This window comes from Protopterus annectens, chromosome 4.part1, assembly GCF_019279795.1.
Source record: "Protopterus annectens isolate FY-2018-M chromosome 4.part1, PAN1.0, whole genome shotgun sequence".
Taxonomy (NCBI): Eukaryota; Metazoa; Chordata; order Ceratodontiformes; family Protopteridae; genus Protopterus; species Protopterus annectens.
In genome coordinates, this window is record NC_056734.1 from 481,170,839 (window position 1) to 481,198,723 (window position 27,885).

General features: G+C 41.5%; 1 protein-coding gene across 2 annotated transcripts in view; it reads right to left on the reverse strand.

Moving 5' to 3' along the window:
* Positions 1 to 27,885, reverse strand: part of PCYT1A (phosphate cytidylyltransferase 1A, choline) — an 872,556-nt gene that overhangs the window by 401,448 nt on the left and 443,223 nt on the right. For both annotated transcript variants that reach the window (XM_044070294.1, XM_044070293.1), the window contains one exon: positions 24,353 to 24,504. In XM_044070294.1, the coding sequence (XP_043926229.1) occupies positions 24,353 to 24,504 (152 nt within the window). The remainder of the gene's footprint in view (positions 1 to 24,352; positions 24,505 to 27,885) is intronic.

Consider the following 27,885-nt stretch of genomic DNA (forward strand, 5'->3'; position numbering starts at 1 on the left):
GTTTGTAACCTTACAAAATGGACTGAAAGTAACCTATTCATCCTTTGTAATGACCTTTCATTTTTTAAGCAATGGATTACTTTTACAGCTAGCTTTACATTTGGAGTTGGGGAGGAAGGGGCGAGGATTACAGGGGCAGTTTCTATAATGCTCGGGCATAGGGGAGAAAAAAAGATACCAATACTCTGTAATCTTCCTCATTTCCATCTCTTTTCAAAACAATTTATTAACGGTTCCCAAAGAACAACTTTTTGTTTAGTGGTACAACGAGGTCTTGCATTTTGACATCCTTTGGCAGGGGCTGTAGCCTCAGTTAGGCACGTCTTCTTAAGACTGAACCTGTAGTTGCCATCCTAAACACTGTGCCTATAGCATGACAATCACACTTAAAAGCGTTTTACCACATGATCAAAAGTTTAGGTGAGCTCTACCATCAAACATGATCCTAATCTTTTTTCTCAACTTGATCTAGAACAGCATCTTTGTGATAATTTACTGCCCTGTAGGCCAAAGTGTTACTTGTGAAAACCTTCTTCCCTAACAAGTCTAGTACTGTACTGTCTTCAGCATATGGACGCATACTGGGATCAAGCACCAAATTGGACCCCTTTTTCAGATCCACAGACACCACTGCTGGATCCAATAATGTATTCTTACTGAGGTACGGGAGTATTAGACCTTACAGAGCCTGTCAGATTTCTTGGCTGGAGGCTAAATGTTCAGTTCTATACAGATTTCCAGAAAGGCATCATTTATAGCCCTAAACATTAGAAATAATCACAGCTTTAGACACATCCAGAGCCAGTAAATCAAAATGCCTTTATATGCATCAAGTACATCCTTGGCTTCCCACTGAAGACCTCTTTCGTCCTATAAAAAGCATCTCCAAATTAGACTTATTCAGTGGGTAATGTAGACAAAATTAAGTCTTCTGTGTCAGCATCATCAGCTAAGGTGGAGGACATATACAAAAAAAAAAACTATTTCCCAGAGGAGTTATCCTCCACCTTCTCTCTCTTTTTGAAAAAGGGTTTTCCAGACTCAAAGGTGTCAACAGATTGTCTACAGTTCTATAAGGCCTGCAGGAAAACCCTGAGTCAGGAAGTTCCACTCTTCAGGAATAGCCTAGGGTAGGCTGGGAGGCAAGAACCCATTGGCTTTATGAGCAGCAGACATCTGCAAAGAACCTGGAACAAGAAATCTGTGTCTCACCTTCTTACTCCTTTTAGTAGATGTCACCCTAGGATATCTGAACCCATGGATTGGGTTTGAGGACTTCCACCTCAAGGACAACTGTGCAATCCATTACCAGGACAGGTGGTTTCTAGCCTTCCCCTTCCAAGATAATGATGTGGGCTTCATCCACAGGTGTCTATAATGGGATATACACTCTAAAAAGTGAAATGTGGCTGTCAACTTGGTGGGACATGCTTGTTTCCTTTGTTGTGATAGCCCCCAATGTAGCTTTTTCAAAGGTCTCTGTAGTCTAAGTATGGTCCAGGGGCTGAGAAACTGCATAAAAAGGGGCCTACAATCTCAAGTCACAAATAAAGATCAGACAACAGAGTCACATCATTTGTATTTCTTTACACCTTCTACTTACACTTCTGTCTTGGGTGAATGTCTAAGCCTGAGGGTAAACCAAAGGGTGCCTTAGCTCACCGGTTGTAAGCTTCAGGTACAATGCTAGACAAAGATGCATATGTTGTGCATTCTTGCAAATAAGATCTAAAAACGGCATGGGCAGATGTCAATCTTCAAATGGGAGCGTCCCAATGTCCCTGATGGAGATATGTCTGCCATTACCAGAGAGGGAAGAGCACAAAGCCCTGGAAGTTGGGTTCAGAGTTGGGCTTTCTGTGGCTGAAGTCCCAATAGTCAGGACTACTGCTACAGTGACATAAACAAAGAACATTGATTACAGTTCTCCAGTATGGAGAATGGAACTGGCAAAAATCCTTAACTGAGGAATAATTTAAACCCAAGTCAAACAATGAGGAATGTAAGTTACATACTTAACATAATTTTGGATGCTTGCAGTCATAACCTTCTATTATGACTTATGGGCCCCCATGCTGCTTGTTGGATCCATACTGGCAAAAAGAGTGCTCAGCCTCAAGCCCCTTTAAGAATTCTTTTTACCATTATGCTCTAGGGTACAAGGTCACCTCAAATCAAGTTTGATACTAAGCAGAAGATGTCTAGTGTAATTTATGGTAATAAATTAAGATATCCTTCAGGTCCCACAAATGGCAATAGGAAGATGGCAGGAGGAAGGAGAAGGATGAAGGGAGGGTTATTGCATTGGACAAATGTGAATGAAAGCATCCAGCATTATGGTAAGCACATAATGTCCATATCCTATTCATTCAGTCTGCCCCATCTGACTTATTGGTCAGAATTCAAGCTACCAGAACTCCTGGGTGACTTCATGACAGAAGACCATTAAAGATGGAGGCTGCAAAGGAATACCTAACCCCGGAAATGGAATTCAATATGTAGTGCTTAATAAAGGTGTGCAGTGATGACCAGGTGTGCTGCTGCAAACATTTCATCAACTGAGGAGGGCTGTGGAAGTAGCCACTAAACTAGTGAAATGGGCCTTAGGTCTGCTTAGTAAAGGGAGATTATGGGTTGTGTAGACATAGGAAATGCAATCAGAAAACCACCTAGCAAGAATGACTTAGGACACATGGTGTCTTTAGTTTGTTAACTGCGAAGGAAATGAAAAGTTGGGTGCCTTTCCTAAACAATTTGGTTCTATGAAGGCAGAACCTTAGTTGGCTATGGATGACCAAGGTATGCAAAATATATTCTCTTTTCTTTGCATGATTTGGAGAAAGAGACTGCCAGGTGAATCAGTAGATCCATGGATGCTTCAGACGACAACTTGGATAGAAATGACAGATTTGTATGGAGGGAGACTCTGTCTTTGTTGAAGTGTAAATATGGTATTACTGGAAAAGAGGGCCTGAAGCTCTGACACTCTTCTCAGTGAAGCTATGGCCACCAGAAATGAAATTTTCCATAAGAGAAATTTCAACTGTGCTGCAGACTCTGGTTCAAATGAAGGTTTTGTCAAAGCCTCTAGAATAAAACTGAGATCCCAATATGTCTCTAGTTCTCTAATTTGTGGTAGGAAAAGGAAATCTCCTTTGAGGATGGCTTTACAGAGTTTATGCAAAGCAAATAAGCTTTCTACTTGACCCATGTGAGTATTAGAAATAGCTGTTAGCTGGTGGAGAAACTGGATCCCAAATCAAACATATATACTAGGAAATGAAGAACATCTGGTACAGAGCCTGAAAAGGGTCAGTGTCTTGGGAGGATGCCCAAATAACGAAACATTCCCACTCTCTGTGATAGAACTTGTGAGTGGAATCTTTATGGGATGCAGACAAAAATCCTACCTACATAGGGTGAAAGGCCTAGATTGCTGGCCATTATTTGAACTGGAGAAACCAAACGGTTAGTCTGAGTTTAAGAAAGTCCAGGTGAGGCTTCTCAGATGGGTGGAAAAGCAGATCTTTCTAGGAATATAATATCAGAGGGGGGTATTCCTGAGATGAGGCCTTAGAAGGAAAAAATTAAAACATCTGATTGCCTGCTATAGAAACCTGGGAATCAAGAGTAGGAGTGGATAATCATACAGTAGTACAGAGGGTCATTGCTCGACCACATCATCTCTCAGGACCTGTCCACAAAGATGAGTCATGACACAGTACTTGCTGCACTTGGCATTGGAAGGGGGGAAGCAAAAATATTGAAAAGAGATGGCCCCATCAATGGAATAACTGCTATGCTGCTGGTGGATTGAGAGACCACTTGTAATGCATTAGGCTCGACCTGCTTATTTTGTTTGCAAGGCAACTAAGCAACCCTGGGATGTGCACCAACATTAGAAAACAACGCAAGGCTATCGTTAATTGTCAAGCCCTCATTGCTTACCAGCATAAGGGATATGACCTAGTCCTCACCTTAATTGCTGATGTACCAAACCGCAGTCATACTGTCCATTTGGATAGGAATCACCCAAGAGGAAGGTAATCCTGAAGTTCCTGTAGTGCTGTAATAACTGCCTACATCTAAAGGATATTGATGTGAAAACTGGACTCTTCTGGACTGCATAAGACTGGACTGTCCTCTCCTTGTAATGCACCCCTATCCCAAGGAACAGGCATCCGTGGCTGATGAACAAATTGTCTGCCAGAAAGCACACAAGTGGAATCTAGCCTTCATTGTAACTGTTGTTTGAAAAGACTGATTAAAATTACTACAGCTGACAGACGTTGGCAAAGCTGAGAAAAATGAGCTTTTAGGAGCCACTGCAGAGTTCTCATATAAAAGTGAGCAAACTGTAGCATTACGATAGAATAAGCCATTATACTTACAACCTTGAGGACTAATGCAACTATAGGACAGGAAGCCTGGAGAAAGATCTGGGTGACCAGTTATAATCTCTGAATTCTGTCCAACAGAAAAGTCACTAATGAAGTGGCTGTGCCCAAATAACATCTGATAAACTTAATAATTTAGGTTGGACACAAGAAAGACTTCTGACAGCTTACTTAAAATGCCCAAGGGCAAACGGAGAAAGAGCAAACAGTCACTGGCTTTAATCAGAGATGCTACTGCTGAGGCAGCTAGAACCCAGTCATCTAAATAAGGGAAGACTGTGATTCTCTGAAGATGTAGGTGAGCTCCTATAACTGTCACATACTTGGTGAAAACCCAGGGGGCTGTGCTGAGACTGAACAGCAGGACTCCAAAATGAAGGTGACTGGTCTGACATGGAAGTTAAGATTTATCCAAGATGCTTTGGCTATCTTAATGTGAAGGAAGGCATCCTGAAGATCTACTGTGCACATCAGTTATTTGCTCTGTGGCAAAGTAAATTTAACTGCAACATGAACACCCTGCAGCAGGGCTTTTTAATGTAGATGTTCATTTGACCAATATAAGCCTGAGGTTCTTTGTTTTCTTCTGAATCAATAAGAACCTCGAATAAAATCCTGACACTTTTGGGTCTGGAGGGATCTCTTGGATGGCTCTTTTTCTGAAGTAAAGAAACAATTTCCCTTTTTGACATTTCTTACTTATGGAGTTGTACATCTGCAAGTGGAAATTTGATTTTAGAGGAGGGGCTGGGAAACAGATACTGAATATCCTTTGGATATTACCTCACTTGCACATTTGTCCTGAGTGATGGCCATCCATGCATAACAGTATAGGGATAAGTGACCCGTGACTGCCTCCTGATGGAAGCAGCTTGGCAGCCCTTTGAGGATGATAATGTCTGTCAGAAAACGGTTCAGTGTATCCTTGGTTGTGCGGAACCTCTGGGCCTGCATTCACTGAAGAGGGCAGCTCTATTTCAACCACCCCCTGTCAAAAGTTGGTTCGAACAACTGACCACTTGTTTTTTTTTAGACCAGAGTGACTGGCCCCTTTTTGTTACAGCTATATGATCTCTGTGGAGCCTCAAACCTCACTTCAAGGACAGAAGTCTTGCCACCCTGTTCACACTTCTGCATTTTTTTTATTTCACTGAGGGACTAAACAATGACAATACCATCACTGTGGGCATTTGCAAAGGACTTAAAGATTGTTTGCAAAATTGCACAGATGCAGCCATGTTTGAGGTCTCACTGCAGCATCCACTCTGGCTGCCCTAGGCATTCCATCAGCTGCATTGTGCATAAGCCATGAAGAGGACAGAATTGTTAATCATCTTGCTCTGGAATGTTTTCAACTGCTTCCAAAGTCCGATGTTGGGGGCCTTCTCAATGTGGCAAAATGCCTGTTGCCCGAGATCTCCATGAAAATGGTTCATGTGAGTGGTGTAATTCAAGACTATAAGAGCGAGGATGCCAAAAGCATACACCTGGTTCCCTAATCTGTCCATGGACTCCTTGTTGGGCAAATGGACAACAGCTGTACCATTGGTTGGTTTTCTTGCTGCTGCCACAATAATGAAATCAACTAACAGACTTTTGGCACAAAGCTGTCTGTCCTTAGGGAGCTTAAGAATTTTGTCCATCTTCCAAGGTACAAAGTCACATGTGCCAGACTCCTGCCATGACCTCCCAACAGCCAGCTCTATTAATTTATTTGCTGAAGAAACCATGCAAGAAGTAGAGGGTATCCAGCCTTAGGCCTCAAAGAAAACTGCCTCATTCTGAAAGGGGGGATGGGATCAATATCTCCACTGCCACATGAGTTTAAAGATCTTGCTGAAAGTGGTGCTTTTGGGAGAGGACTAGGGAGAACACTTTCAATCCTTCAAGTCAGTGTCAGATGTGAAGGATTCCAACTGGATGTCAATGCACCTCCTGTTTTATGTCCTCTTTCAAGGAACATCATGGGTTGTATATTCGGATTTCTCAGAGGTCTCATCCTGTTGTTGTGCAGCAGCTCTGAGGCCTGATCCTCAGCTCTGACCCACGGATGCGTGTTGGGGCGGAGGAGAAAAGGACAGATTCATGGGTTGTAAGTGATCCCATGGTGGTGTCTGTGTGTCAACTCTCAAAGGAGATGATATTATCCTCTTCATAACCTGAAAAGCTTTGCCAAACTCTGCCAGACCCTTGAATACCACTTGCATGACTGGAGCCACTCCTAGCACAGGAGAAATGGATGGGGGAAGGGGAGGATTGTAAGCCCGATACCAGTCAATACAGCACATCTTGAGCTTTATAGTTTCTCCAAAGAAGAGGGTCACCTGGATTGGACAGCTACAGGGTGAGAAGCACTCATTAGCCTTGTCTGTTTCAGAGTCAACAGACTTTGTCATGGTCCCTCAGACCCTACAGAGAAGCCTGTGTGGATTCCAGCTGAAATTGCAAGGACTGTAACTGAGATCCTCAGAACAGCAAAACTATAAGTGCGAACATGGGCAAGTCTGAAGTTGTGGCACCTCAGAACACACCCTACATAATGAGTGCTTGAAATTAATAACTGGCTAATGTCTTGGAAATATGCAAGCTTGGTACTTATAGCTCTGACCCTGTTCCAAAAATCTTTGAAGTTCTTTCTGTCAATAACTTCTCGTCACATATCACTTGAGCAACAGCTTTCTAGAAATAAACTTTTCAATATAAAAATAAAGCAAAGCCGGCTCTTATAGCACAGAGTGATGAAGTTCTGACTGCATCCCAGAAGACCCATGTTTGATTAGCAGCACAAGCTTGGGAGGGAGTGGCAGGTGGATGATGGGAGTAAGCGATCATTACTGGCTCACCCATCCTGGGGGAAGAGAGGTGGTTATGGCTTGCAACTTAGGGTGGCACCTACAAGAAGCACTACACTACCCAGGGGCACATATAAGCAGGCAAGAGAAAGCACATATTATCCCTATGCTGAGTAGAACTACTGTAACTCTAGAAAGCCACCATGAGGATTTGGAGTTCCAAGGGGAGAGGAGTGAAGCTCATTGGGTTTGTCAGTCTTGCCCACTCCATACAGCCTAGCTCTTGCCTCTTTAGGGGAACAAATAGGCTGATTAGACTCTCCAGCCAGGGAACAAATAGAGCAAAGGGCTCACAAATGGTCTGATGAGTGTCTGTCTCTTGTTCACAAGAGAGGAATAAGTAGGATAACTAGGCCAAAAATGGAAACCACTGAGAAAGATCTTGATGGAAAAAAATGGCATCTGATCTAAATACATCTCCTGACTAAATATAGTTTTGACTGCTCAAACACATTGCCAGTTTTTAGTCAGGTTTTCATGTGTTTGACAACTACTTTAAAGGTTCATAGGTAAGTGCTAACCTAGATCTGTGGACCATACAAGCCTAGCCAAAAAAAAATATTCAAAAGTTCCCTTCAGCCTCAAAGAGGGCAAGATAAGATGGACTAGGGAAAATATGAGGCTGCTCATCCAATTATTTAGGCACACCTTGAAGGTAGCAAGGGTGCTACTTGCTTGACAGGCAGTGGAACTTTGTTCCAGAGCTGAGGGATACTTTGGGATATGAATCTAGCACACCAAGGTGCTAGAGTTCCTCCATGTGAAGATCACTATAGACAAAATCCCATACCATATCCTGGCCAGCTATAGATCACTCTCAATGTCCCAAGAAGTTAAAAATGCATACTTGGACCTACTGGACACACCTAACACCCTACGCATGGGAGACTTAAATTACCTCACTCTAGACTGAGAATCCCACACAGCCTTAAACCTAAGGGCACAGGGATTCTGAACTTCGTGAACATAAACACCCTTGACTTAATAGTGAATATGCCAACTAGAGGCTCCAGCATACTAGACCTTGTGCTTACAAACATGGGAGACCACTGCCCCCCCCTCCCCCATGTCTCATCTGCCCCGGTGAGATCTGACCGTAATCCTTCAAAATCAACTCCATAGTCTAATCCTATTAAAACTAGTAACAGTTAGGATCTATTTCAAGACAAATTACCTTATAAAAGTGATGGTTTGCCAAAATGCAATGCCCCACCAAACCCAGGAAACAAAGCAGCCTATGCTGAATTGCTCTCAGACACAATGAACCACCATGTCAATGGCTGCATAGAAGCTGCTATACCTACTAGAAGCAAGCCCTGGACTAGCCCTCCAGAAACGTTAAGGGAAGCGCACAGCAATGTGCTGAACTGCCAGTTAATGGTGCCACTTTCACCAAGCCTGGCGATATAGCAAATCTGTTACAGACAAATTCAGTTCAAACATAACTCCCACAAACTATAACTAGGGAACATGTACTGGCTTGCACTCACTAAAGCAAAGAACATGGCCTTAGTGGGCTCCCATAACATGCCAGGATACCTCCTGAATAGCTTCATATTTGACTTATCAGGATCCCTGGAGTCATTATTTAACTACAGTCTTAAAACAGGCTTTGTCCTACATGAATGGAGGACTGCAACAGTCATCCCCCTTCACAAGAGAGGACCTTCAACAGATCCTGAAACTGCAGACCCATTAGTCTTGACTAGTCTTATTTAAAAGCCATGGGAAGAATTATCATTGAAATTATTAGCAAGGACATAGACATTCAGACACTGTATCCATCCCAGTTTGGCTTTGTCAAAGGAAGGTCATGTTTATGGAACCTGGTGGACGTCTTTGAAAAGGCCACTAAGGCAATGGATGAGGGGAAAATGGTGCATACAGCCTACCTAGATTTTGTTAATGCATTTGATACAATACCCTACTCAGGGATTTGTCAATTAACTTAAAGAACTAGGCATAAAACTGTGTATAACATGCTGGATAGGTAGCTAGCTAACTGATAAGACCCAGGAATTTAAAATCGGTGAGGCTACATCCAGAAAGAGGGAGATCACCAGTGGAATCCTCCACAGCTGTGTGCTGGGTCCACTCCTCTATGGCATCTACTTCTTGGATGTCAAAGAAAATGTCAATGTTTTTCATACTGTGAGTTCTGTTTTTGTCTGTAAGTGGTTAATCTGTGCTTATTTATGAGTTTTACTGTGTTCGTAACCCTTAAATTGAGTAGCACAGTCTGGACACAGGTTTGCTGCATCCAGAGCTGGTTTTGTTTTATTTTTTTTTTTGCCTTCACTGTTTTTAGCAGCCATCTTGTGTTTGCCTTCTGTGTTTCTGGCAGTCATCTTGTGTTGGTAGGGACCTATCTCCTCTGCTAGTGAAAGTAGCAGGGCTGCCTGGACCTTGTCTGGCACAAGATGATTGACAAAGAAAGCAGGGACTAGCAGGACTGGCTAGATTTCTGTGTTAAGAGAATCTTCTATTTTTTTTGTGGTATTTAAACCCCATGTCTGAGCTGGTTTGGGCTTGTTTGCATGTTACCCACTGTAGCTGCACTGTTTTTAACCCTTTGTGAGGTATTCCAGCTACACATTTTCCCTTACTAGCACTTGTGTGATCACCTAGTAGTACTACTCTTAGACCTTCCATTCCCTCTTAGCTCTCTCTGGCCTCTCTCCCTCAGATTATGACAAATATGGATGGACAATTTCCTATGCGTTCTCCTGCCAGTCTGGCTGATATGGGCATCCTGAAACAGTGCAGTAACTGTATCATGTACATGGACAACCCTCTACTACTACCACCTAGGAATATAATTTGTGAGAGAGATGCAATTACATTAAGAATCTAGAGTCTATGCCAGTGATGGTGAACCTATCATGCACTTGTCAAAGAAGACACACACCATGACATTTTGGGTGACACATGTCAGTGATCACCAGCACCTGAGTTACCAAAGACACTGCTTTTGCATTCATTGCTCACGTGAAGTGCACTGAATTAACTTAAGTTTGGTGTGTCAAAAGCTCTTGGCACACAAGGTTTGCCATCACTGGTCTATGTTCTCTCCCTCACAAGCCAGTATATCTGGCACTGAGAAGGTTGTCAACACAAACACTGCTCCTCAAACACCATCCACACCTACATGACACACACCCACATATGCGGTGGTCTTTAACAAAAACATACCCAAACAAAAGAGATCTCCGAGGCAAAAACAGCTGCAAACTCCACTCCCCACCACACCACACACAGTCCATACACCTGTGTCTTACAGCCACTAAGGCTTAAATGTAAACCCAACATATTAGTAATAGAAGACTCCATTGTAAGGCACACAGATATGCCCCGCACCAGGCTGGATAAGGAGAAAGTGATGGTTAGTTTGTCAGGTGCCAAAATCTGCCATATTACCCATGCACTCAAGTCTCTCAACAACAGTTACTGTTATGACTGTGTTATAGTCCATGTTGGCGAGAATGGCTGGAGACATACCTCTCTGGACTATATGAAGAGAGACATGATTGAGCTTGCTGAATGTGTCCCAGGCAGGTATGTTCCTAGCCTTAAGCAGCATTCTACCGTCACCCAGAATGATGCCTCAACAGAAACAGAAAATTACTGGCTTTAACTGGCTTAGTTTCTGGTGTCATTCCAAAGGGATCAAGTACCTAACAGCCTGGGAAGACATGATTGACAAACCACGATGCTTTGCCAGAGATGGCCTGCATCTGTCCCCCTTAGGCTTCAGGCTTCTGGTAAAGGCTCTTGCCTGCCCCATAGTGCCTTTTTAAGCAATGCCATGAGGTCAAAACTATCAACATGAAAATGTCATCAAAACAATTATACATCATGCTGCTAAACGTTAGGAGTCTAAACATGAAACTGCACTCATTGCAAGCATTCTTAACCCTGGAAGATGCTAACATTTGTTCTGTCACAGAAACCTGGTTCAAAGCTACGGAGAGCACCCCAGACATACCAGGTTACTCATCCTATCATACATTCAGACCCAAAACTGTGGGCAGCAAAGCAAAAGGAGGTGGAGTTGCAATACATATAAAAGACATGCACTCCTCCAGGCTGGTCAAACGGTATGATGCACAGGAAACACTGACAAGACCCCTAATTCAAATCATAGCTAGCTACGGGTACCAACTTTGACTCAAGATTCCCACTCCACCTATCTGGACCTCTTCAAATCTATCAAGATTCAACTCTTTACCCTGATCCTGGGTGACTTTAACTATCCAACCATAGACTAAAACTACTACTCATGCCAAAACACAAATGCCCAGAGATTCCTTGATTTCATCAATGCAAATGCCTTGGACCAGCTGGTCAACACGCCCACAAGAGGTGAAAATACCTTGGACTTGGGATTAACCAACATGAATAACCACTGCAGCATCCCTACAGTGTCATCCTCCCTGGTAAGATCTGACTACAAAAGTGGTCACTTTCGAAGTCACCATCTCCGCTGACCCCCCTCTAGCTAGGGTCAAACAAAAAACTTTTCCACAGCTGATTACAACCTCCTGAGGGAAGGTATAAACATCTTCACAGCCCACTCCTCCTCCACAGGAACTGGCACACATGTCCAAACCTACACCAATGTGCTATACAAGTATTTATATAGCTGCAGGGAATCAGGAATACCAAACATGACAAAATCATCCTCCTTAAGGAATAGTAAATATGTCTGGTGGACATCTGCAATACATAAACTCTATAATAAAAGGAAAAAATTTGCTGTGCAGGTGCCTAACTGAAAGCAAGCTCTCCTTAGCCTGAACATGCAAATAAGAGCACTGGTGAAATCTTCCAAAGCAAACTTCGAGTTCAAACTGGCCACATCTACTAAAGACAATCATAAGGCCTTCTGCACATATGCCCGCAGTCTTAAAGGAAGCACTCAGATCTGCTCAGAACTGGTGGTCAAGAACACCACATATACAAATGCTGTAGATATAGCAAACCTGCTGGCAGACAGGTGCAGTGAAAACTTCACCGCTCTGTCCCCCATCAGTAAATCAGGATATCCCCAGTACCTGCCTCCTCCCCGCATCACTGCCCTCTCAAAGGCAAAAAATACAACCTCCATGGAACCCAATAACATCCCAGGCTGCATCCTACATGAACTCAGGAAGGAACGTGCAGCACCATTAGGCACCCTATCCAACCAAAGCCTGAGTACAAGCTTTGTCCCAGCCGAGTGGAAGACAGCCACTGTCATCCCTCTGCACAAAGGTGGAGCGTCCACTGATCAAGGAAATTATAGACCCATCAGCCTAACTAGCCTGATCTGCAAGGCCATAGAGTGGATCATGGACTTCATTAACAAGGACAATGGAAACCTCCAAACACTCGATCCTACACCGTTTGGTTTCATCAAGGGGAGGTCATGCCTGTTAAATTTGGTTGACTTCTTTCAGACAGTCACCAAAGCCATGGACGAGGGGAAGATTATGCACACTGCCTACCTTGACCTGGTCACTTGGGTACAATAGAAAAACTCTCTCAACTAGGCATCAATCTGTATGTTACCAGATGGATAGCAAACTGGCTCACTGACAGAACCCATATAGTCAAAATAGGGGAAACCACCTCAACCAGTAGACCCGTAATGAGCAATGTACCTAGGGATCGGTCTTGGGGGTCTCTGTTGTTTGGGATATACTTTCCTGAGGTGCAGGCCAAAACCAGTGGGATATGGCTGACCAAGTTTGCAGATGAATGCACGCTGGGCACGGTCATCAATTCCCCAGTGAAGTGGACATCCTCCAAGAGGGTCTCACCCAAGCAAATGACTGGTGCCAGAAACATAGCCTCAAACTGAATGCCAAAAAATGCATCAGTATTCCCCTTTGGAGAGAGTGACTTTCCCACAAATTATCATGTTAATAACAAGGTATTAAGCAAGCAATCAGTCGTGAGGGACTCTGGCACCCAGGTTGATAGCAAACTGACTTCTGACCACCATATTGCCTCCGTTGTATGAAAGCGTTTTACATGGCCCACCTCATTAGTAAGGTTATCTCATCCAGGGACAAAGAGGTCACATGACTGTATTCTTCCCTTATAAGACTCATTATTGAGTACAATGCCCCTTCTGGCATGTACTTCACAAAACACATGCAGCAGCTGGAGAAACCACAGAGGTTCCTCACCAGGAGAATCCATGTTCTCAAATATTTACCCTACATAGATAGGCTGAAGGCCCTGTCCCTCTACTCAGTCTTATACAGACTTCTCAGAGGTGACCTCTGTCTGGCATACAAAGCAATCTCAGATCCCACCTTGATGGGACTGCTGCATATCTGCAAGTAAAGCTCCACTCGAGTAACCCACAAGCACAACCTCAACCTGGTCTGTGACATCAATAGGACTTGCTGGCAGGACAGATTTGTGTCCCAGAGACTCACCCCTCTCCACATCAAGCAGAGTACCTCATTAACTCTTTTTAAATGTAACCTGGAATACTGGATGGGGAACAGAAAATACACCCCTGGGATTTCACCTGTGTCTGTACTGGAAAGGCCCATATGGTGCTAACTTGTTGGAACATGAGCTAAATTCTGGACTAGGTTTGTAAGGGCCTCAGGGCCAATAGCCTAGTAACTTCTTATGAGCTTGTGATCCTATGATCAAATGCCCCTGGCTAACAAAGTTCGCAGATGACTGCAAGCAGGGAGCAGTCACTGCACCCCCTCCCCAAGACAAGAACACCCTTCTGGAAGGGCTAACACATAAAAATGTTTGGTGCCAAAGACATGGCTTAAAACTCAATACCAAGAAATGCATTATAGTACCATTTAGAAAGTCTTCCATCCTGAGTAACTATGTCATCAGTAAAACACCCTTAAAAGTTGATTCACTAGTCAGGGATCTGGGAGTCATGTAAATAGTAACCTAGCCTTTGACCAACATGAGTACAAAGCAATAAGAAAATCCTTCTCTGTTGCTCATCTTATAAGCAAGGGCACAGCAACTAGGTTCAGAGAGCGCATCATACCACTGGACTTAGCCCTCATCAGACCCATCACAGAGTATAATGTTCCCTTTGGCATGTATTGACAAGACGCATGCAGCAACTGGAAAGTCCACAAAGGTTCCTTACAAAAAAAAATACAGGAAGTAAGCACAATCATCTACACCAATTGCCTCAAAGCCCTATTTCTTTTCTCAGTATCATACAGACTTCTGAGAGGTGATCTTTGCCTGGCATAAAAGGCATTCTTGGACCCTGTTTTGATGAACCTTTGGCACATCCGCAAAACAAACATTGTCAAAACTACTACATTAAAAGACCTAAATTTTGCTTACGACATAAACAGGACATGTTGGAGAGACAGATAAGTTTCTCAGAGAATTCCCACTCTCTGTGAAACAAAGTTCTTCCCTATCCCTATTTAAGTGCAAATTGGATCAAAGGATGGGTAATGGGAAATTCACCCCTGGTCTGGCTATTCCGTCTCTGATGGACAGAGGCAGTCATTAATTCATTTCATTTGGTTCCTTGGCAAGGCTTAAACAGGCCCTAGTGGTCGTTAGCCTAGTATACACCTATATTAACATGTCTTACTTATCTGTTTATGAAGATTTAATTCCCTTAACCATGTTTTTGAGGTGTCATTTGTTCACTGAAAGAACAGGAGGTCAAAATAAGTTGGGATGGATCTTTCATGACTTGACAGGTTAAACACAGATCTCTAAGCAAGAGTCTATAAAAGACTGGTAATACAATCTTAACTCTGGCAAGAATCACCAGAACAGAAGACAACTTTTCATTCTAGTCAGCATAAATATGCTCAAAATGAAGACAAGAGGCAGTGTCTTCAAATCCAAGAATAAAAGGTTTAATTCATCAGACAAGATGAAAATTACCACAAAAGCTTTAAAATATGACTCAGAGCAAATTTCAGTTGACAAAAGATGATTGTTAAAGTTCTGTGTATAATACGTCTGGCAAGATAGCATCTGTCTAGCACATTAACTGAAGGCATAAATCTAGTCTACCTGGATTTTGTGGATGGACTGAGGGCTGCAAATCTGAATGTAAACACTGCAGCAAACCTGTCCAATCCTGCACCTGCAATAAAGAAACAATCATGAATCTGCAATGCAAAACAATGCAAGTAGTGGGGCTGAAATGTCACAAGCAGTAGCATGTTAGTGACCTAATGATTTAGTCATATACTGCTTCCAACATAACTAAAAAGCCCAAAAAGATGCAGTCTGCCACATCTTAGATTATCCTATCCATAACCCTCCTTTTAGTAAATGTTTCAGTGGAGCACAACACTTGGTATAATGTTCAGAACAGATACTGATAGCCTGTGCCATGGCTACACCACAGATGCATTTCTAGATACTCAGCCACAGCTGCTCATAAGCATCTTTCTATTTGGATTAAGTTAGAAACATCAGGAAAAGGAGAGAAAGTAGTGTAGAAAAAAAACAACAAAAAGACAAAGGCAATAACACAAAAGAAGAATGTAATACAGTCATAGAAGGGAGAATAAGCTGACTAAACATCACAGTGCTAACTAGCACCAGTGGTAGACAAGATTATTTTTAGTAATGTATGCCATCCAACAGGATCCACAGATTAGTGAAATTTAAACAATGAACATGATAAATTAAAACCACTGTAGTAAGAATTGCCTCAGAAATCCATTTTACCCAAATAACTACCTTTACAGTATATTTTTATCACAACAGCCTACACTGCCAGAATTTTAAGCAAAATGAACAAAGAATGGCATGAACTTCCAAAGGAAATTGCTAGAAAATCTACCTTGACACTAATCTGGTGAAAAATATTATCTACGTAAAACCTACTGCAATATTATGCCTTAAAAAAGACTCGGCAATTAAGTTAGAAAAGAAATATTCTTTAGCAGTTTTATGTATCTGGAAATGTTGTGCGCATAACCATTTATTAATGCATACTGAGGAATGCTCTTAACACTAGGGCACTAGTTAGTATCAAGAGGCACTTTTATTTAGAAATTTATATATATTTGTTTACCAGCGTAGTGCACTGATCAATACTGACCAATTACAGGCTCAGCCCAAGTGAAACACATAACATTTTACACATAAAAAGGCAGAAATGTAAGCAATAATAAATTAGATTAGTTACATAGAATAACTGTAAATGTACATTTTAGTAAACAAGAACAGTGCCATGTACAATATATTGATTAGTTTCTAAAGTGGGTCAACCGTCAGTAACACTGTGAGAACAGAAGTTGAAAGGAGAAGGGATACTGTGTTTGATGACTGTATCCTTTATTGATGGAGGAGAATTTGAATTGTAAGAAGAGATGCTTTTTGAGTTGCATTCTGAATTTTGATGTGTTTGTTTCCTTTAGCTCGATCGGGAGAGCTAGTCAAAGAGTAAGCACTTGACAGGAGAATGCATGTGCAGCACTGTTGGTTCTAGGGATAATGAGAGTTGGTGAGGCTTCGGACTAGTGCCTCAACTAGTATGAGGAGATTTTTTAAACAAGTTTATCGAAAAGGGGAGTAAATGTCTAGAGTCAGAGCAGATTGCAGACTTGGGATCCTAACACTAGTGCAGTTATTTGTTTCATGGGTAGCTATTTGGCTTTTCGAGAGTGATACAGTGATGCTCACAGAGGAGTGAGTTTGTAATGACTCAGCAGATTCTGTTGGAGATTGTTTGGAATATGATAGGTGGATGCGAAAAGAGGCAGTCCACATTCTACTGAGAGAAGAAAGTGCAGTTGTGTAAGTAAACTTAATGTAACAATACATATCCTAATAAATCCAAAAGCTATTTGGGGCCTGCATCAGTAACCAGTCAGCTTTCAATGCTTAAGGGTGTTTTCCACATAGTCTAACTGTCAGGAGCTTGAAGGCAGCTCAAATATAAAAAGACAATTAGAGTGTACAATAAATTCAAAGCTTCGTGACTAGGAAGGGAAGAGCTATGAAAGAATAATGCTAAGGTAAACAAAACAAAAGTAAAATATATACAGAAGAGTATAAAGATCCACACCCTGGCAATTCAAACGGAATACCGATTAGAATAAACGTCCTGCAGGGAGGGGGTGGCCTCTGCAACAGTGATCTATTAGAACATCTACTTTTATACTTAGTTACACAACTGCACAACATTCAAAATTTAGATCACTACTGCAGTAGCCTAACCTATTTCAGTCAATTACCACAGCTCAGAACTAAGAAGTGGAGGGGATAATTAAGAATCAAGGAGTCCTTGGTCCTAGAAAAAAAACTGCTTTGGACCTGGAAATGGAGCGAGTTTGCAAAAGTATGTACAGAGGACCAGGTTGCCACTGTAGAATACTTCTAGATTCCACCCCTTTCCAGAAAGCAATCAAAGAAACAAAAACCCTTGTGGAATGGCCCTTAACCCTGCCTGGAAGTGGCTTATGATGATGAGTATAACAAAAAACAACATCATGAAACAACCATCTAGAAAAAGCTTTGACGATGGCTGTCCTTTCCTTTTACCTTCATAGGGAGACAAACAGCTGATCAGCTTCCCAGAAGGTTTGAGTTTTCCTCAGGTAGTATCTAAGTTGCCTGTGGATATCCAGACTATGAAGAACATTTTCTCCCTTGATATTAGATTTAGGGAAGAATAAAGGGAGATCAACAGTCTGGCTAAAAGTAAACTCAAAACTGCTTTAGGCATAAAAGAAGAGGTAGGTCTCACAGAAACACTGCCCTTGTGAAAAAATAAGGTACAATTGACTCACCATAAATGCTTGTAACTCAGATTACTCTCCTAGCAGAAGTTAGAGCAATGAGTAAAACAGTTTTCTGCATTAAAAACCTCAAGTCAGCCTGATGAGCAGGTTCAAATGGAAAAAAAAATAACCTTTTCAAGCAAAGAGTTAAGATTCCAAACAGGAGCCACCGATTCCTAGGTGGAGGCATATGCAATATCCCTTTCAAAACCTGTACATTTTGGGAATGCTTAGAAAGAGAACAGAATCTAATGGAAAACATAATGTACAACAAATGAACCCCGATAAAGGAATAAGAAAGGTTAGAGGACAGTGACTCAAACAAATAATCAAAAACCAGAGGAAGACAGGCCTGAAGAAGGCCCTGTTTTTTGGACTAGCATCAACTACAAAATATTTTCCACTTGCACATCTATGATTTTCTAGCAGTGCTGTACAAGGTATATAAAAATCTATCATCCAGGTAATAAATTGATGAGTTTTCAGACTGAGATGTATCAAACATCCCCTGTCTTGTGTGAGCTGATCTAGTCTGTGTGAAAGCCAGTGGTAATTGCCCTTGGACAGATTGAAAAGAAGGGAAAACCACTGTTGGCTGGACTAGAAGAGAGCCATCAACACAACTTTTGAAAAGTCCTTCTGGATCTTTTGAGGAAAGCACAGTTGTGTAAGTTGGAGTTACCATAACAGTAGCTGTTCAAATTCCTCATTGCTACTGCAATAGTCTTTTGCTATATGGGCTGTATCCTGCCTAGGATATAACAACCGGCCGGTTTCATAAAGCTTTGCCTCCTTCCCACACCTACACTCTGACTGTTGACTGGCTAGTCCCTTGGATGAAAATCCTTTGGATGGAAATAGACATCTAGAGTGTAGACAATTCAGGATTTTCTTACCCATACAGAGAGAAGAGCTTACTCAGCCTGAACCTCTAAAAGATATACACATTTGCAAATAACTTTAAATCACAATGAACTATATATAGAAGGGGAGGAATGGAGAGTGGGAGCAGCTATTGCAGCAGTGAGGAATTTGAACATCTACTTTTGTATAAGTGTAACTTACACAACAGTACTATCTTCATCTTTCTTACTGCTGCAGTAGCCTTTCACTAAATGGGTTGATTACCAAAGCCTAACCAACTTGGGATGAAAAGGGATAAGAGGATAAGGATCCAGGAGCCCTAGAAAATGGTCCTAGCAAAGCCAGTCATGGACCTGGAAAGGGAAACCAGTTTGTAATGCTTTGTAAAAGTACGTACAGATGACCATGTTTCTTCCTCTAGAATGCTTTGAGTTCACCCCTTTCCAGTACATTATTGTGGAAGCCAAGCTCTAGTAGAACATGATTCGAGACTGCCTAGAAAAAAATCTGCCATGGTGAGAATAACAAAAAACAATACCTGAGGGCAATCATCTCAAAATACTTCTATTCTGACACAGGTTTTACTTTCATTGTCCAATCATAAGAAATACACAGCTAATCTATCAAGAGAGTACCTCACCTGCTTACTTTCTTCCAGAGTGTGTAGAATGCTTTCTCTTTGTTGCTAAGAATCTGTTTCCCTGGGACTGAATGATGTGATTTCTTTAAAGAGCATTTTAACGCAAAGGAGTTTAAAATATTGTTGATTGGAGAGTCAAGGTCATGTGACCTACTTCTTTTTCATAAGTGGTGTAAAAATGTTGGTGTTTTCAGGTTTCTGAAGAAGTTCTTATATGAAATGGAATAAAAAGTACTAAATTAAGTGGAGTGAGTGTTTCTTCTGCAGTGTGTTTTCTTTTGATAAGGATCTGGACAGAATACTGGGAAATGGATGGCTTGACTCCAAGCACACTCTGAAGCAACTATGGGCATAAATGAGGGATTTTTTTTTCTTAATGTGGGCATATCTCTATGGAATACCAGACAAGAGTTCACCTACGATGAGAGCTTGCAACTCATACTCTTCTTGCAAGGGTCAGAGCAATAAGCAGTACTGTCTTCTGTGTAATGAACTTTAAATCAACCTGACGAGCAGGTTCAAATGGAGACACTGTTAACTTTTCCAGCACAGAGTTAAGATATCATGAAACAGTCATTTGTTTTCGAGATGGCCTCAAATGTAAAAGCTCCTCCAGAAACTATTTTGCCAGAACAGAGAGGAAAGGGGAGGATCCAGGGGCAGGCATATTGAAATGGCCACTAGATAAATCTTGATAGAGAAATAAGAAAAGCCTGAAGATAGTAACTCAAAAATATTTAAGAACTAATAGTACTAAATCCCTGACCGGACCGTGGTTACTGGCTGGGCACCAACTAGAAAATCTTTTCCACTAGCCAATGTTAAGATTTTCCAGTAGAGGCATTCTTGCCTCCTATAATACCCGTTGCACATCCCCATGAAAGAGATGTCTAAAAGGTATCAAACTTGAATCATCCAAGCAGTTAAGCTGAAGTTGCTTGAGACTGGGATGCATTAAATTCTCCTTGTCTTTTGTGAGCAGATTCAATCAATGAAAAAAGCTTGTGGTAATTGTCTTCCCCCAGGTCCATAATTAGGGAGAACTAATGTTGTCTGGGCCAAAAAAAGTCACCACAATAATTTCTGAAGAGTCTTTCTGAATCTTCAGAATTACCTTGGGATATCAGTGGAAAGGATGGAAATGCACAAAGAAACATCCTCTGCCACGGGAATGAGAATATATTTGTTTTCCAGGCCTGCCTGCAAGGCATCTTGGTGCAGAATTTCCTTGTCTGTTTTGACAGAAGGCAAACAGATCTATCTGAGGTGATCCCACAACTGTACCGATTCCTGAAAGACCTCCTCATTCAATTTCCATATACGAGGGTCTGTCCTGGTCCTTCTCAGTTTGCCTGCCACTACATTTAAGTTTTGATAGATTGTAAGATGCTTAAAGGGTTAAGGAGTTCTGTAGAGCTATTTCCCAAGCCATCACAGCCAGCCTGTACAAAAAGTAAAAGGGTAATACCTGCCCCCCCCCCCCCGGGTTTATGTACCACATCACTGTGGTTTTGTCTACAGTCACCTGGAGAGATTCTGGGGATCACAGATGATAGATATTCTAAAGCATGGATAACAGCCAACATCATTTTGATGTTTATGTGCACTGGCTTGTCTGAAGAGTTCCACAAGCCTTGCACTTCTATCCCCATAGAAAATGTGCTCCAAGCAAAATCTGAGTTGTCCTTATTTGCAGACTGATTTGGAATAGGAAGAGAAAATGGGACACCTGGATTTTGTGTCATTTGCTGTCTTCACCAGTGGAGTTCCTTTCTGACAAAGCCCAAAACTGGAATCTGAAATTCCAGAGAATGAGAAAAGTTGGGTCCGTGTGTTTAAAAAGAAAAAAAAAACAGTGAATTTTTCTCATGTGTAATCTGGCAAGAATCATCATGAGAATCATATATTCCATTAATCCTAGTAACCTGAGAAACTCCCTTGTTGATGTCCTGGACTTAGTTAAAAAATTAGAACTTGATACAGACTTACTCCTTCTTACGGAAGAACAGCTCTCTGAACTGAAGAATTTTGGAGACATTACAAGAATACAACCCTGAGGGAAGGAGTCAAACAAGATCTTTGAATGTTCTCCTGGAAACCTACTCTGTTAAAAGATCTTCTACCTGACTGAAAGATTCCTGACACTTTGAAAAAAAAACTCTGCAAAGACAAGCAAGTTTTCTCAATAAGGAAAAATTTGAGTATTTGTCAATCTACAACCGGCTATCACTGGTGCAGGTACTATGTGAATACCCTTGGAGCAGCAGATAACCCAAACGCACAGAACTGATTGAGAAAGCAAAGATCAAATACTGAGGCTTCATTCTTTTATACCAGACACATTCTTGAATAAAGCCCATTTTCTGTTGAGGAAAGAAGAACAAATGGGAAAAAAGAAGTTTGATCTTGTAGACGAAGAGGAATCCTGTGAAAAGGAAGGGACTCCCACTGACATCTACACTCCTATTAGAGCACTCTCAGACCTTATTTGTGTGAGGTTAACTGATGATAAAGTAAGAAATGGAGAGCCACATTTGGTGGAAGATTTAAAGGACTGCCAGGGTGGAAAAGAGAAGGATAAAATTTGCACAGTCATTCTGCCTTGTTGAACTGTCCAGCTTTCTGCGAGATTCACCCCTTTTTCTTGGAGCCCCCTTGCCACAGTTTTGTGAATCTCTGCTTGCCTACAGTTTTCTGAGTGTGCTTATCTTGCTTTTTATCAAAAGATCCTAATTTAGAGAAGACATTTTTAATAAACCTGGAAAAGGAAGGCTGAAAATCAGAGTCAGCCCTTGAATCAGTTTCCCTTCATCATAGCTTTTCAGGACCTCAGCAATAGAAGGTCTATGCAAAGCTTCTCATAACAGACCCAATAACTGCTGGTCTGAAACAGGCATCAATTGAGTCATAGGCACACTTTAAAGAATGTTTGGTTACTTGAATCAGAAGCAATAAGAGTATTCAGAGAAGATCTGACTTCAGGAAAAAGGAAAAGTGTTAAAAATGTTCTTCATATTGTCAGGTGAAGCAAGCAAAAACTTTAACATGTAATCTTGACAATTAAGTACCCTAAAATTAAGAGTGTCAGAGAAATACAGTCTTTCATAAATCTGTAAGGTGGGATTAGCGTTTACTAAATGTTTAGCTGCAGGAGGATTTGCCAAGGAAATCACTTTAGGAAGAGATCTGGAATTAGAAAATAAGAATTTGTAAGACTGAGGAACTTTATACAATTTAACTGTCATATTCGGGAACTGCATGCCAGCTGTCAGGCATGTTGCAAGCTGTAATAAAAACATAATTTAAGGATGGAAGAATAACAGGAGTAGACTGAAGACATTCCAGTAGTAATAAATCATATTTTTCAAAGAAACTGGAATGTCAGTATGTTCCCAATGAAACAAGTGGTTCATCCCAGAAATAGTTTCAGAAAAAGAAAATTTTTCTAAGGGACAATCAGAAAAAATACTCTCCTCAGAATCAGGCTCAGTTTCCTGACGAGAAAAAAAGCAAAGAAATTGAAATCACACCTTCACAATTAGTTTTCTGCTTCTTTTGACAGGAATCTCCTTAGAAGCAGACTGACTTGTGTCAGGGACATCAGGGAGCAGGTAGCCCAGTCCGGCTAGGCAGAGAAGCACTCTCCACTCTTTCCTCTTGAGACTGCCAACAGTGGTTCTCCCATGTCCAGCAAGAACACTTTAACAGCCATAGAGGACGTGTCTAACTCTTGTTCCATTGTGGATGACAGAACAATACCAGAGGAAACCAAGGAAGAAGATGAGTGGTCTGAGGAATCAGTGTTAGCCATCTGCAGCTGAAGTAAAGTGGTAGCTTGCTGAACAGACAAAGAATGTCCAGAAATGTTCTTCTTTTTGTGGCTGAATGAAGAACCAAGGAACTGGTAAGTTGTTCCATGGCAAAGCCAAGAAGGAAGCCTGAAACTTAGGTAAAAATGAAAGCAGCAGTCAATAAATGGTAAAAAAAAAAAAAGCAGTGTTTTCACACTAAAAACCCCAAGACAAGCAAAGCTTCCACTTGCCCCAGACCTTAAAAGCAATTTAAAAAAAATTTATCAATAAAAATTTGTGTAAACTTTAGAAAATAAACAAAGTTTTCAATGAAAGTAATACAAAAACTATAGTTTTTTAAACTGACAGAAAAGCCGCGCAACAGTAAAAAAAGCAAATTCCTAGACAATAGTGTAAAAAGTACCATTTCCATCATAAAAGTAATAGTGGAAGTTTCTCCTGAAAAGAGAAATTATCTGCCCAGCAATGGAGAAAGACTAGTCAACTGTCAGCCCTTGACAACCTGCAAGAGGAAGGCTCTTTGGTGTCAAGAAAGCTCTGAAGGGTTTGGCACCCATACCTTTGATTTTCTCCAGCTCTGTTTGAGCTATGCAAAGTCTATGTATGTGCAAGGTGCCCTTAAGCTTTGGAAGCTGACCAGCTGTTATATCATAGGAAAGATATAAACCATAAAGCTAAGGCTACTGCATTAGTGAATTAATGATGAACATCAACTACTATCGGACACCTAAATGACTTTATATTTATTAATTCCATTTTAAACTAGTTTGTAATTCCTTACACTGTATGCTTCCAGCACTCAGTTTCCTTTCAAAATATACATCCCCCAACAAAATATCATATAGCCCCTAAACCAGAAAATTCCTATAGCACTAACCACTGCCATTGGTTATTGTTGGGCTTGTAATAGTCTGTTGACCGACATCATACTACATAGCTATGAACCAAAAAATAAAAAGTATAAAGCAGAACTGTTATGAGCATACACAAAGGAAGAAAAGCAAAACTTAAAAATTTAAGGGGATTGGTTATTTCTTACCCTATGCTCTGTTAGGAATTCCTGTGTAAGAGTCCAAGGTGCATTTCTCACCACCTCATCTACATAGCGGCAATGCTGCACTGCATCATAGCGCTCAGCCTCATCCATCACAGTGTAACCTTTTAATTTGTGCGTCAGGTCATCACTGCAAACTAAGAAAATGGAGATGTACAATAAGCTTTTTGATATCAGCTAGTGACTGATCCTTTCTTACTAAACATAACATTAAAATACGCAGACACAGAGTGCATACAGTTAGACAAAAGTTGCCTTTGCAAAATTAAGGAAGGCAGTTAAGAATGAATATTTTAATTACTTCTACAACAAAAACACCATCACTTTCACAGTACACATACCTTAGAATCAATACAACAATACTGCCCATACTGGCTCATGTTGTATAAAAACTTAGAATAGAAGTAGATAACTTAAAAAATCCTTTGCATCATTTGTAACAAATGCATGGTACTACTCACTTTCACTAGCAAAAATGGATTGTAACTAACTCTGGGACCCAGAATCTGACCTTTGATCCAGTTATAGAAGATTTACAAAAAATTATGTAAGGAACTATACAGTCTATGTGCTGTCTTGTTTCAGCCTGCACAAGAACTTTGCTTGTGGTTCACTTATGTCATACATGTACATTTAAATATGTAAGTTGCTGTGTGTGCATGAGCATGTGTGCACACGTGTTTAATGACCCCCGTTCTCACAACCTTTGGCTTCTTATTATTATTTTCATTTTGTGAACCTCTATTAGTGGTTCCACTACCCCTTGAACAGACACCCGGAATTCTGCTGTCTGAGGTCTAAGAACTGTATGGCTGTTTATGGGAAGACACCTGCTACCTGTATTGGCAAAAGTTGCTAGTCTATGCACAGGGGTGCTTCCTTAATGTTGTTTCTTTTCTTCTAATACTGGTGCTGACTGTTGGCTGCATATGATCCTGTATGCTCATGCACATAATTCACGGTGACAAGCGACATCAGCCCATCTTGCACTACTGTTTCAGCCTTTGGGTGAAATGGCTTGAGTCTGGCAAGTCAAAGACATATATAACCTCTGCACAAAGATACCTGAAAATGTCACAAGGATTTTTTTTATCTTTCTTAACTTGCAAACATATATAACCTCTGCACAAAGATACCTGAAAATGTCTCAAGGATTTTTTTATCTTTCTTAACTTGCAAAAAGTATTATTATATTTAAAATCATACGAGGTGATACTGTGGCAAAAAAAGGTCCACTTGATCAGCTTGCCATCCATGTTAATGAAAGAAATAAAAACATTATGTTCCTAACTTGCAGTGAGGTTAGTTAAGGATCTACTTCCCTCAGGATCTAAAGTAGTCAGGAGTTAAAATATGCTGATAAAAATAAGTTATGTACTCACTATAACGTTCCATCTGAGTAGTTATACTTCATTTTCTGCAACCTGTGGGTATTCGGATCCATATCGCATCCGAGCCGGTAACATTTTATCAAGCATCTGCTCCAAGCTCCCCCCCTTACCCATAATCCCTCACCTCTCCTACCTTCCCTCAGATCGAGTCTGCCACTAATCAAATTATTAGCAACTCAATAATGCTAACCTAGAACAGGTTTGGGGGAAGGAGGAAGGGACAGTTGCAAAAAATGAAGTATAACTATTCAGATGGAACATTACGGTGAGTACATAACTTCTTTATCTGAAGTAGTTAACTTCATTTATCTGCAACCTGTGGGACAGAGTTCCCAGCTACCAAAACTCCTGGGAGGTCATGGAAGGATATTCCTGAGCACCGCAGAGCCAAAGGATGCTCTCCCTCTAGATATCAAATCTAACTTATAATGAGAAATGTATGTGACCTTGTCCAGGTCGCTGCTGCACAGATATCATCCAGAGAAACCCTAGACCAAAAAGCAGCAGAAGTTGCCATGGATCTGGTAGAATGAGCTTTAATAGGACCAGGTGGGGATAGGCCTTTATCCCTATAGACTTGCAGTATACAATGTGTAATCCATCTAGCTAAGGAGACCTTGAAAATGGCCTTGCCCAAAAAGGGTCTAGAAAAGGACACAAATAATTGGTCAGACTTATGAAATTGTTTAGTCCTGTGCAAAAGAAACAAAGCTGTCGAACATCTACCAAGTGCAGCTTATATTCACCCATGTTCTGGAAATTTGGAAAGAACACAGGCAGATTAATCATCTGGTTAATATTAGATTCAGAAACAACTTTCGGTAAGAAAGAAGGGTTCGTACAAAGTGAAACTCTGTCTTTATGAAAGATCAAGTAAGGGTGCACGGCAGACAAAGCTTGGATCTCAGAAACCCTTCTAGCCGAGGTAATGGCCACTAGAAAAGCGTTTTCCAGGACAGGAATTTGAAGTCTACTGACGCTGCTGGTTCAAATGGGGGTGCCACCAATGCCTGCAGAACTAGTGTAAGGTCCCAAGGAGGGACAGAATTCTTAATCGGGGGACACAACAGAAAATTACCTTTTAGAAAGGCCTTGCACAATCTCAAAGAGGCCAGAGCATTCAGATTTTTGCCGACATGAAAATTAGATATGGCTGCCAGTTGTACTTTCACTGTGGAGGAACTAGCCCCTTGTTGGAAAATATAGGACAAAAACTCCAACACTGCAGGAACTGGGGCTGTAAATGGATCTATGTTTCTCTGAGAAGCCCAAATTGAGAAGCATTTCCATTTGCTGTGATAAACCTTCCTAGTGGAAGATTTGTGGGATGCCACCAGAATACTCTTTACTGAAGATGATAGACCGGGAGTCCTAGCGATCAAGGGAACTGGAGCAACCAAGCCGTCAGCTTGAGGCTGTCCAGATCGGGCGGACTGATGCTCGACGGATGGGAGATGAGATCCGGGCAGGGATCCAGAATCCATGGAGGAGTTAGAGCATGAGACCAGAGGAAGGGGAACCACACTTGACGAGGCCAGAACGGGGCAATGAGCATCACTTTGCACCCCAGTCGGTAAGCTTTTTGAAGAAACTTCGGAATGAGAGGTAGCGGGGGATAGGCATACAGTAACTCGGGAGGCCAAGCATGGACGAGAGTGTCTCTGGGGGAGTCTCCTGGGGAGGGGATCAGAGCAAAGAACTCACTGCACTTAGTGTTGGAAGGAGATGTGAAGAGATTGCAGCAAGGGTGACCCCACGTGAGGAAGATTTCCTCCGCTACTGACTGTTTCAGAGACCACTCGTATGGCATTAGAATAGCCCTTCTCAAGTCTGTCCGCTAAAATGTTGGAACGTCCTGGAATGTACATTGCAATCAGAAACCGACTGGTGGAAATCGCCCACTCCCGCACTCTCATGGCCTCGCGGCAGAGATGGTAAGATCTGGTCCCTCCTTGTTTATTGATGTACCGGACAACAGACATGTTGTCTGACTGAACTGCAATCGTCCCCGGGTGAAGAACAGCGTGAAAGGCGTGCAATGCTAAAACCACTGCCCTCATCTCCAGAACACTGATATGCAATCTGGTCTCAGTCTGGGACCACGTGCCTTGGACCGTCCTTCAATAA